Below are 12,196 nucleotides of genomic sequence, written 5' to 3' on the forward strand. Positions count from 1 at the left end.
AACGAGTCCAAATATCAGGATGTCTGAAGTTGGTGTCGTTTTTAAATTTTCCCAATTTTTCCATTTGGATTACATTGTTCCTAATAAAGTAGACAAGATTTGTAGTATAAAATAACCATCTCCAGCCGTCAAAGAACATGTCAAATTCTGCTTCGCGTAAGCCACAGAGTTAAATGGTGCTAATCAAGAGCAGAATTTCATGGAGTTTGAGTGTTGGCAAGGTCCTCGGCTGATGTAAACAGGAACTATGAAATCAAGGCTGCTCTGTACTGATTTACCCCAGCTGAGAATCCGTTGTGCTTCCCATCGCTTTGTTTCTAGTCAGAGTTTTTTTTTTCTCAGTGTGACAGTGAAACTCTAATCTGTTGTCTTCTCTTTTCCTTACCCAGACTGGCATATTTATCACAGCAGCACATGCATCTTCTTGGTCTTGTAAGATAACAAATTGCCCAAATGATTTAAAAAAAAAAAAAAAAAAAAAAAAAAAGCAGCAAGTGGCCTTTTGTAAATGTGCCTGGACAGTTGCTGTCCTCATGTTGAAGTTTAAACTTCAGCCAACAACCCACTGCTCCCTGCGTGGCCAGAGGCAGGCTTTGGTCCTATATGTTTATTATCGTTTAGAAATGGTATAAATGCTCTTTTATTCTTTTTTGTTCTGACCTTACTCTACAACACATTCCCCTCCTTCCTCCTGCTTCCTGTTTCCCAGACAGGTCCCCACCTCTTCCTCCCCACAGCCAAAAATAATACAAAAGGGAACATACAAAAGGTTTTTTGAGCCATGAGATGTGATAATGAATGGGCATCATGTACAGGGTAGATACAGTAGTCCCAGTGCAAAAATGTTGAACACGCAAAGTCTAGATGAGGAATCGCATGTTTCTGGGTTAGGAATTCAGTGTTATGCATCCTCTCGTTTAATATGTTTTCAGGTCAGAACAGAAGAGATGACTTGCAACCCAGGATTCTTACGAAATGTAGCATATATTGAGTGTATTGATCACATCTCTTCTCCAGGTTTGACTTAATAAGCTAATTGTGAAGAATTGTGCTTATGAATATGCTGTTGCCTGAAAGGGTGAGAGCCCAACTGGTGTATATGTTTGCGTCAGCTGCTGAGGAGGAAATATTAAGCTACCTCTGGATGTTAATGAAACGTCTCTAAAGAGTACATTTTTTCATTCATGATCCTATCCAGAGTAATTACAAGGAATCCAATTCTGCTGTGTAACCCCACTGCAATACTTTGTAAGGATGAATCTTGATTGAGGATTGAGACCTAAAATATTGCTCTGCTTTGTACGTTCCACAGCCATCAGGATTTGCTTTTGCATATCCATTTCCTGTGAGAAGTTTACCACACTCTGGGGTATGCTTTGAACCTGATCCTTTGATTTCAGTGGGAGCTAGGACTGACAATTCAAGGAGCTAATTGTGCTTTTTTTGCTGTTCATAATGCTAAATTAAAGCTGCTTCCAAACTGTATGGCAACAGGTTAAATACATGCTTGAAGAAGTTTGGGGAAAAGTTTGCAGTGAGGACCACTAGCCAGCTCACTCAAAGCCATTCAAGGTTGTTATATAAATAAATGATCTCTTCAGAAAGATTTTGAAACACATTTAAGTTACATATATATAATTTCTCAAGTGGTCACTGTATGGCTACTTGCTGTCTGGATTGCATGGCAGCATGCAGGGCTTGTGCTGGTGCACAAGCACACATGGGTTTTATATTTTGATATTAGCACAATGGGCTGTCTGCACTTCTGAATTTTTGATTTGGCTATCTTTAATCCTTTGCTGACATTGATGCTATTTTTCATTGTTGTGACTGGTTGCATATATTTTTTCTGCCTTTATTAAACAAGCAAAAACCAACAAAAGCCCTCCAAAGCCCTGGTTCAGTGTTTGCAGATTTCTTTCATGCTTTTTTTTTTATCTAGATGCCTATCAAATTCAGCCACGCTTAGCTGCAGTCCTTTGTTCAGTATCTCACAACCAGTGCACTGAAATTCTCTATGCTTAGAGCCCAAATACCACAGATTTTTAGTGAACAACTTCGGCTTGTCCATTTAAAAGAATGTTTGTTAGGTAAGATAAATTTCATTATCACTAAGTTTGGGAGCAAACCTTGATTTTGACTTCTTGGTTAGAGTTATAGATTCAGACTTTTTTTCTGGTTGAGACATTTGTTTTACCACCCATTTTTGCAGGTGAAGCTTGCTAATTTATGGCAAAATTGGTTTTGACCCTTTGAGCTTTAAAGGCTCATCAAAGTCTTTGATAACCCTGGTTACATCATGCCCCAGAGCAACAGGAAAATGGCTTGTGTTTATATGAAGGTAGCGATTCTGTCCTTAAAATAAATTTGCAGAACTTTTTACATTAAAATGTATCTCTGCTGAATGTGGTTGAGGCTTCTGATTTCAGCATCTTTTATGCTCTGAAGAAAGATGCTGTGGAGAACATCCAGGGAGAAAGCCTTCTGGGTCGTGGTAGGAGAGCGTGCGTTGAGAGTGCTGTTGTGCATGAAAAACAGTGAATATAAACAGGGTGGTTTGGCTAAATACATTTCATTAAAGGTTCATTCTTTGGGCTGAGACCAAGGGGGAAAATGTGCACAGGCCATTATTATATTGAAGAAATTTGCCAACTGAGAGGCTTGAGTCCTGTGCAGCATAGTCAAGAGTTAATAGGCTTGTCCATTGCAGACTCTGGTGGCTGGTGAGACCCATTCAGCCGGTGTTAGAGAGGACTAGCCCGACGGCTCGGGTATATGGTGAAGTTACCACAGGAAAACAAGTCTTTGTGTATCAAATGATCTTTGCTGATGATGTGTGTGCCTGCTTTTTGCTCTTGGCAAAAGCCTGTTTGTTGAGCGTACAGTTAACTTGATTTGCTTCATATATACAAGGGATTAAGAACATGCATGCAGGTATTTACCATGAGTTAGCTGTCATTAAGTGTCTTATTGTGGTACCTGAAAAGTAGTTTTAGCTGTCTTGTTTTTCAATGAACTATATAACACATAGGCAAGATGTGCTGGTACATGACTAGGAGTTTTGTCTTAAATCCTTCGCAGTAGAAATTATTTGCTATTGCCTGAAACTTTTTCTTGCTATTCATTCATTTCAGACTGCCGTTTTCCCATTTTCCCAAGTGTATTTTGCAAAACTACTTATTTTAATACTAAAATTCTGTTTATTTTATGCTGTCCCAAATGTTAAGCTTCTGATGTGCTGCAGCTTTTTGACAACTAGCAACTGCCCAGTAGAGGTTGCCAAGAGGAAAAGCTGGAGGTTTTGGCAGCTGGGTGGGAACAGATGACAATCTTGGAATAGATGGGCAAGAGTACTGGGTTTTGTTGTTGTTCAGGAAGTAATGAAGGCTTTTGGCAGTGGGTAGAACATGCATCTTTCAAACCTTGTTTTAGAGTTAAGGACAGAAATAGCATGGCATTTCAGGGAAGGCAGGTAAGTTTTGAATCTCTTACTCCTCTTAACATCAGGGCTGCCCCACAACATCCAGTTCAGTATCAGTCTCTGGCATCAGCGGTGAAAGCGCCACTGAAGCTCAAAGCTTTTGCTGTTCTGCTGAAGAATCAAATGCTGACACCAGGCACTGGACTTGGTGCCACTGTTCGCTCTGAGCTTGAGTGAACTGCAGTGGCACTGACCTTAGAATTATTGTTCTGGGTAGCCTTCAGGTTGAGGATGTTTTCTCTTCTTTTGCAGTCTTGAGACTTCCACAATTATTTAAAGTCAGAGATAAGGCCCCCTTTTTTATGTGCCAGTGGAAAGCCAGGAGGCCATAATGGAGGTTGGAACTTGACCTTCACTGTTGCATGTATAATTCTGCTTCGCTCATATAAATTATGCTGCAAAGAGAATCCTTTCAAGTGTTGTAAACAGAGCTGGTAGATCAGACCTGCTTGTCAACCACATTCGACATTTTCATTCTCTGTCACAGCCTGATCTAAGTATCCAACTTCTTAATTAGGTTTTGGATAACTTCCAAGATCGGTGCTTGATGTCCAATTATATCTGCAGTAAAATGGCACTTAGAAGTAACTAGCACTTCCAGATAAGAACTTCCCATGATCTGCTAGAAAAATTCAAAATCAAGATGTAATGAAGTATTTCAGCATCAGTAAAATAGAGGAACCCAGTGAACATGTGGATAAGGTGTCTTCCCTGACTTTCTGTCCCCAAATCATTATAAGTGTTTGGGCTTTGTTTTACCCTTGGCAGAACTTTACTGTTGCCACATTTTCCTGTCTTTAGCTGTGCAAAATGCCCAGGAGTTGTGAGTGCTGTAAAGACCTCACAGCTTAGGCAGGTGCTTCTGAAGTGACCTGTGATTTTTCAAAAGCCTGTATGTATGGATCAAATTCTGATATACAACATGGCTTCCAGTTGACACCAGTTCTTTGCAATTCACTGGAGCAAGTTTAGATTTATGCCCTGGGAATGGAGAATTCATTTTGGGTCATCATTTGGAATTAGGCTTTCCAGAGCTGTCTGGACCTGAACCCAGATGTCAAACTTGTGTCCTCGCAGAGCTCCCTGGCCTATGGGCACATGTTTCCCCATCATTCTCTAAAGGGGAGACAGAGACATCAGCTACCTCCACTGCCTCGAGGCTTGGCACATTGATGACGGTGGTGGTCCCAGCTAGAGCTTTCCTGCTGGTTGCTTTCTGGGGCGGAGCGATGAAGTCAAACATCAGCATCATGAGCGGTGACTCCAGCTCCTTCTTGTCTGGACTTCAAATGTTCTGGGTTGCAGTTTAGCCTGGACAGCTGAACAAGCACCCTAAAACTTAGGCTGTCTGAGCCAAACCAAGTACCTGCAGGTCTGGAAGGGATTGGAAAGTCTGGGGTTAGTCTTCTTGTTATTGAAGTTAGTAGCAAAATTGTCTTGATTTCTGCTGGCTGCAGAATTAGATGAGTGCTAAACTCTGCTGAAAACGGTACATGTCACATGTCTGCTATCAGCTGCACACACTGGGTTTCTCTTGCATTGTATTTCATAGTGGTGAGCCTAGTCAATGTGTTTGATAAATAATCTTTACTTTTCAGTAGATGAGCTTTAGGTGAGCTACAGAGGTAAGAGTAGAGGTAGATTGGAGGTCATACCTTTCTGAATTGACAGACGTACTGAACACTGAATTTCCCTGTATTAGTGCTACTGCAAACACTGAAAGGACTAACAAGTAAGAAGCAGGTCCTTAGCAGGCATAGGACAGTGCCACAGTGGCTGTCTTGTCCTCCCTGAAAGATCTGGTCTGCATGTGGAAGTGTCACAGTGTGCAGTTCACGTGTACTCTGCTGCTATACGTGCCCCAGAGGACTGAGATGATATGTGGGGAGCAAAAAGGGATGTTACGAGTTACCGGTGTGTAGGCAGGAAACATACAGTGTTTCTTGCAGGTGATGGAAATACGCCTCTGCTGGGAAAGTGAGCCTTTTTGCAGTTGTATCCAAAATTGAAAAATCAGAGTGAGGCCTTGTCAGGAATATCCACATGCTGGACTGCCATCCTTTGCTAGCTGGCTTTCTGCAAGTACGTGGGGTCTCGCAAAGTCACGTCCTATTATTTGTCAGCTATGAATCATAATTTCTTTTAACTGACTAAATTGAGGAGCAAGGTGCAAGGAGAATGACCCTTGTTAATCAGGGCAGATGGGTTGAAGTAGTGGGTCACGTTTTATCCCTTGCCTGCGAAAATGGCTTGACAGCAATCAGCAATCTTATGGATCTTCTTCTTGTGCTCCTGAAGGGAACCATCTTCCTCTTCCTGTTGTAATTTTCGAAGTCTTTAATGCTGTCAGTCCTACAGGCACTGAGTAAGAAAGTTTAATCCCCGCCAAGTTGCCTGCAACGTAGCGACCAAAGGATAGTCAGACTTAATGTGGCACGTGGCATGTATTACAGCCATTACACAAAGCTCCCCCTCTCCTGCGCGAGTGGTTAAGAAGTTGGACATCCGACAGAACTATGACAATAGCATGACAAGAGCAGCTCGCTCCTGTCCTAGGTATCCTTGGACCACTTTCCTACCATGTTGGTAATGAAAGTAGATCTACAGGGGTTCACCAACATCTGAATCCAGCAGCTTGGGTTCGTATCTCTGTGGATAGTGGTCAATATCCTGCTGCTCCCACAAAAAATTGGTAGTTTTTGATGCGCTCACTGGCAAATGACTTTATGGGAATGGAGACCAGAGAACTCTCCTACCACTCCCTGGTGGTCCACCGGGCTGGAGCAGGGACCTTGGTGGCGTCAGCCTGACTGGTTTCTCCAGGTCAGAGCTCAAGACAAGGCCTAGTTGGTCTAAAAATTAAAAGTCTTGCCAGTGAAGAAAGCAGGCTGGTTTCAAAACCCTGCCTCACCACTCCCTGGGTGATTTGGGCCAGGAGGAGGGGAGGTCGCGTAAGGTACTTGGCAGAAGCTGGGAGGTGCATATGGGGAAAGACGCTTTGTTTCTGCCGGCAATTGTGTGCCCTGGCAAATGCAGCAGCAGGTAGGGCCCTGGCAGGGGGTAAAGGCAGGGCTGCGGCCGTCACCCCTCGCCAGGCTTTGTCTGCCATGCAGATTAGGTGGAGGGGCTTTTCTGGCTCGGCGTTGCTAGGCTCTTCCCCCCTGTTGACTTGGTGGAGAGGCTGAGGGGGGTGGGTGGGAGGGAGGGACTGCATTATATTGTTTCTTTGAGTTGTTTCCCCCCCTCTATGGGGAGATGGGCTTGATCCACTGGTTTTGGATTTCAGAGGCAGAAGGCAAGACATGGCCAGCTGGTGTCTTGAAATGGCACAGGTGCAATGGCTGCGGGAGGGGGGGAGCCAGGAATAATTACAGGTTTCTGAAGCATCAGGCTTTGCCTGAAAAGGGCTCATCGAGAAACTGCTCTTTATGGAAAATTAATGGTGAAGCTGGAAAAAACTGTCAGGCCCACTATTGTTGTCGTGGGGTAGTGATGCCTTAAAGGAGCAGCACCTCCCGCTTGCCTCCCCTCCATGGGCAGCCCGGAGCCGGCACGCAGCCTTCTGATCCTGTAGCAATTGAAATTTCATGTCACTGTCATCAGATTTAATGGCCTTGACTCCCTGTCTCTTTTGTTTTTTTTTTTTTTTTCCTTTTTGCTGCTGGAAGCCTTTTATTTATTCAGCCCCTAAATCTGTTTCTGCCCCACTGGGTGAAGGCTAAGTGGTCCAGAAATCCCAAATTATGTGATGTGGGAATGGAAAAGCATCACCTCTTTTGGTGAGAGGGGGGTTATTCCTGAAAGACTGTGGAGTACATTTGGAAAGCACCGCCCAAAACCTGTTAAGATTCATCTGGGGAGAGACCAGATGCCCAGCTAAAGCCATTCCTCACGGTCCCAGAAATGTAATTGAAAAAGAAAACGGGCAGGTTGCTTAAGGCAAGAGTGCTAACTGGTAAGTGTCCCACCTCCCCAGGCCTGAATGCAGATACATCCCATATACAGTGTCATGCCTCTGAAAATAACCTAGGCGCTAAAGTGTAGCATGCTTCTGTTGCCATTTTACTGCTTTTTGTCCATCTCTACAGCTCAGGTCTGTAATCAGCTATTATTTTAAAAAGAAACAACAGGTAACTGTCTGACAAATTCAGTTCTGAACTCTGAAAGTCAGCCCAGCAAATTGTATCTGTAACCAGCAGTGCTGCCTCCTGGGTACACTGAAAGTAATAATCTTGAGTTACCTGATAGCTCCTGGAGAGCTGTGAGTGGGGCCTCCTTACACTGCTGTCGATGGGACCTTTGTAGGCAGGAGTCTCTGTCTCTCCCCTGGTCATGCTAATCTTTTGTTTCTTGACCAGATGCCGGACTCTCCAGGTTGAGATGTAGTTAGGTTGCCAGCTCCCACAGCCGGAAAATTTTTGCCTAAAATCATTTCCTTAATACCTCTAAAAGTATTCTCTGAGGAATAGTTTTTAGACGTTTCTGAAAAGTATTAGTTAGAATGTCTGTTTCTCCAAGTCCTGTAAAATCACAGTGGTGGTGGTAAACCAGCTAGCCTTTCAGGGAGTGAGAAATGAAAAATAGCACTAATAAACTCCATTAAAAGCTCCTGAAACTACAGCAAATGGCTTTCTATAAACAATAAAAGTTTATAATGTTGGTTATGGAGAACACTGGGCAGCGTGATGGTGCCTGGAGGCTTTATTGGGGCTAGCTCAGGGCACCTCATACAAGGTACATTCAAGTAGGAGTCTCACCCCGTCCTTGTGCTGATGATCACTGCTGTGGAGATGCAGGAAGACGTTTTTATGTGGCAGCCTCTCTGACGCATCGTCACCTACTTTTTAATGAGGTTCATGTGTGTGTGTGTTTGTGTGCAAGTCTGGTGTCCTGCACACAGGAAGCCCTGTTTGACCAGATGTGCCAAAACCCCTCTAAAACTGGCAGTAGGCCCCTTTTTTCTGTCACAGCTTTCCTTCTCTCAGGCCCTTTAAACAAGCTGTGGTGTCACTGGAAGTTTTTCCCTGTCTCCTATCTTAAAATGCTATGCTTCAGAGTTGTGCTGGTTTAGGAACAGATTGGGCCCCAGCCAACTATGCTGTGTTAAATTTGGAGTGGAAGTTAATGTTCCTTCGTGAAGGAAGAGGAGGCAGTTATTTGGAGAGGTGATTTTTTGTTTGTACGGGGCCAGGTGATGGGGCCATTAGGATAGTTTAATATGGAGGTGACCGTTGGCCAGATTACACTTGAAATTGGGAAGAGCCTGGTATCTATATGACAAGGTACAGACTCATGAAAATGCGGTGGATGCTTTCTGGTTGTCGTATCTTCACTTCTAGCATGATATCCGCTACCACATGCAGATATTCCCACACTCTGTCTCAGAGCAACTTCAAACAAATGCTGAATCCTCATGTCTCCCAAAATGTGACCATCTCGCGAGAAGGTGCTGGTGTGCATGAATGCTGACTCTGAATGGCGCTGGACCACATTGTTCTCCTGCCCTAGGTAGGAGCTACACTCTGATCTCTCTCTAACAGTGGTCTCTCTCCCTCCCCTCTCCCTTCCCCTCCTGCAGACATGCCTGGAGTTGGAGCGATACCTTCAGACTGAACCACGGAAGATCTCAGAGACCTTTGGCGAGGATTTGGACTGTTTCCTTCATGCCTCCTCAGCCCCAGATGCAGAGGACAATATCCGGCGGCTGGACCCCATCCTTTTACCAGTGGAGACGAGTACGTGTGACAAAAGCACCAACATGGACATTATCCTCTCACGGGACAAGCTGCTGTCTGAGACGTGCCTCAGCTTGCAGTCCACCAGCTCTTCCACAGAAGGCTACACAGCCGTCAACCAGGCCCAACTCAATGCAGTAACCTCATTAACACCCCCTTCCTCTCCGGAGCTCAGCCGCCACCTTGTAAAAACCTCACAGACTCTCTCAGCGGTGGATGGCACGGTGACGTTGAAATTGGTAGCCAAGAAAACTTCACTCAGCTCCGTGAAAGTGGGTGTAGCAACAGCGACCGCGGGGACGATAAAAAGCGGGCAAAGTGACAGTGAACAAGGAGGTACAGGGGCAGAAGCATCCCCAGAAAACAAGAAGAGGGTTCATCGCTGTCAATTTAATGGGTGCCGGAAGGTTTATACAAAGAGCTCCCACTTAAAGGCTCACCAGAGGACTCATACAGGTACTTGTGTAGGATGCTTCTCTCATCTTGTCCTCCTGCCACCTAACCGTAACCATCTCCTTTTATTCTCATTTAGAAAAGAAAAAAAAACCTCTTCTGAAAGTCCAAGCTTCTATCTATGAAACAGGGCAGTGGAAAAATATGGCAGGCCAGCAGATGTACCCATTAATCAATAGAACAGAGGAGTTCAATGTCTACCATTCACTTGTTGGGGTTTCATATGTCTTATGCGGCTTGATGCAGAGTACTTTTAGGATACCTAAGGGATGCAGATGGATCATTCATGTTAAAACTGTGGGCATGCCAGTTTGGGTTTTCAGCACTCACTTCCCCAAGACAACTTTAAAAAGGTTAATTTTAGTCAAGTGTTAATTGCTTCAAATAGAAAATAGCGTGGGTAGGTTTTGTTGCCTTTTGTATGGGGGAAAGAGAGAAATATATTTCAGATCTGAGATACGTGGTTTAGGAAAAATGTATGCATGAGAAAGCATGTGTGTAGATGTAGACATGTAGGTACGCAGATGCACGTACCCTTGAGACGCTCACCATCTTGGACTTCTCTGATGATAAAATACAGTGAGAACAAATGAAAGAACGACATTAAGTTTGAATGGAATAGTGTAGGTAGAGAGGGAATAGGATGTATAGAAAGATGTCAGGCTATTATTTTGGGCAATACTTACTAAAGTTGCATATAAGCTCCACTGTGTAAGCTTCTTGCAGCATACTGAATTGACATAGGTTTGGCTGTTCAGGATCCCTGCTCTCCTGTCATTTGTTCATAGTCCCCAGCAGCTTTTCGACTGGTATTCGTTGGCAGTAATCGCTGTGCAGTTCGCACGCGTTGCTGCTTTGTTCTAAGCTTCACATGTGATGAGGGATGATAAATTCCCATTAGCACTGTCTTATCATGTGATTATTCTTGTTTCCAGAGGGATTGCTGTAATCAGTTTTCTCAATTTTACTGTAAAATGTGTGGTCTCTTACGATAACTGCACATTTAATTCACGATCTTATCATGCAGGCGGATTCCTAGAAGCGAGGTTGTTCTTGCAAGGTAGAAAATAACATGTTGGACCAGCGCAGTAAATCAAACAAATGTGTGCGTTGTTAAGAGAGCTGCATCGATCAAATACTAGGCAGCCCCGTAAAAGTTACATGGTCTGAAGTATAAATCATGTTAAGACATTAAAGGCATTGGTTTTGATCTTTTTATATGGGCTTTCTAGTGCTTTTACTGGGGATAGCCACCTTGCCAGGAGTGACCTCACTTGTGATCCAGTGATTTGAAAGCCAGTGAAAGTAGTGCAGTCATTTTAAAATCTGCAGCAGCATGGTCAGGAGGCTCCTCGTAGCACCAGCGCTGCTGTGAGGCTGGACCCCGCCGAGGCTGTCCAGGTGCATGTCCCAACCAAGGGCTTCCAGCAGGCAACGGGGCTCCTGTGAAGGCACAAATGCAGAGCGTGAGAGCTGTTGTCACAGTGGTCTTGTCTGTTCAGATGTGACCCCTGTGTTCCTCCTCGAGCTGGAAGTGATGGGTCTTACACAGCTCTTCCTGAAGTTAGTCAGGGATGTGACGTGATCACCTAGAAAGGGTAAACTTGTGGAGTTTTTCTGGTTTTGTCACCCAGTAGGTGGGGATGTGGACATGGAGTCCTGAGAGAGTGCTTGCAAAAACCACTGCTCTTTCAACACCTCCACCCTTGAAAGATTTTGCCTGCTTTTGAATCCAGCCCTAGGTCTGGTTGACTTTCTGTATCTGAGGTCAAAATCTTTCCCCTTGGTAACATCAGCATCTTACATTTTACAATTAATCCATGACGAGAAACATTTCTCACTGGCCCTGCAACATTTCTGTTGAATAGCCTTAGGCTGTACATAGTGCCATTGACGTGTATGTATCTGCCCATTCACAGCAGTGCTCAACATGGTGAGAAAGGCAAGTCCACCTTTGCTGGCAGATGGAGAAGACCTCTATCAGATGATGAGACCGCAGCAGCCCGGGTGCAGTGCCCACAACTCCTGCTGCCAGCACCTAACCCAGTGGGTTCAGCTACCCCTCTGATCTTGCCAGTTAAACCATCAGTGGTTTAACCAGCCCCTAAACCATTCACTAGTTTATGGGAGTGTTCTTATTTCCATCCACCAAGTCCTAAGCAGATAGCGTAGGTTGTTAGGAAAGCAGGAAGGCAAAAGACAAGAGGGAATACAAACCTGGATGAGGAGCTCTCCTGTCCTTGCAGCCATGCAACCAACGTGTAGCTGACCACCTCCTAGCCGTGCATACCTGTGTAGAAAGCATGATTTCATTTTGCGATGAAGCCTGGATGCAGCCTTGTTATTAAATTACATCTTTGATGCCGAACCTGGGAGCAGGTAGGCACCTGGCTCCTGTTTTTCTGTGTGGAATGCAGATTGTCTAAATACCTTTGAACATTTACATCTTGGGAGCAATCTGAGTGAATCGAGGGGAAGGGTGCGATAGGCTTATCTAACCAGCTTATTTGGGTCCAAAGAAGAAAAT

At 44.4% G+C, this 12,196-nt stretch overlaps 1 protein-coding gene across 1 annotated transcript in view; it reads left to right on the forward strand.

The window, feature by feature from the left end:
- The window catches only part of KLF7 (Kruppel like factor 7), a 58,066-nt gene that overhangs the window by 21,139 nt on the left and 24,731 nt on the right, over nt 1–12,196 (forward strand). Inside the window, exon 2 of the mRNA XM_035893027.1 lies at nt 9,060–9,672. Coding sequence (XP_035748920.1) covers nt 9,060–9,672 — 613 coding nt within the window. The remainder of the gene's footprint in view (nt 1–9,059; nt 9,673–12,196) is intronic.

Source organism: Egretta garzetta, unplaced genomic scaffold (assembly GCF_000687185.1).
Source record: "Egretta garzetta isolate BGI_Z169 unplaced genomic scaffold, ASM68718v1 scaffold474, whole genome shotgun sequence".
In the NCBI taxonomy this organism is placed as follows: Eukaryota; Metazoa; Chordata; class Aves; order Pelecaniformes; family Ardeidae; genus Egretta; species Egretta garzetta.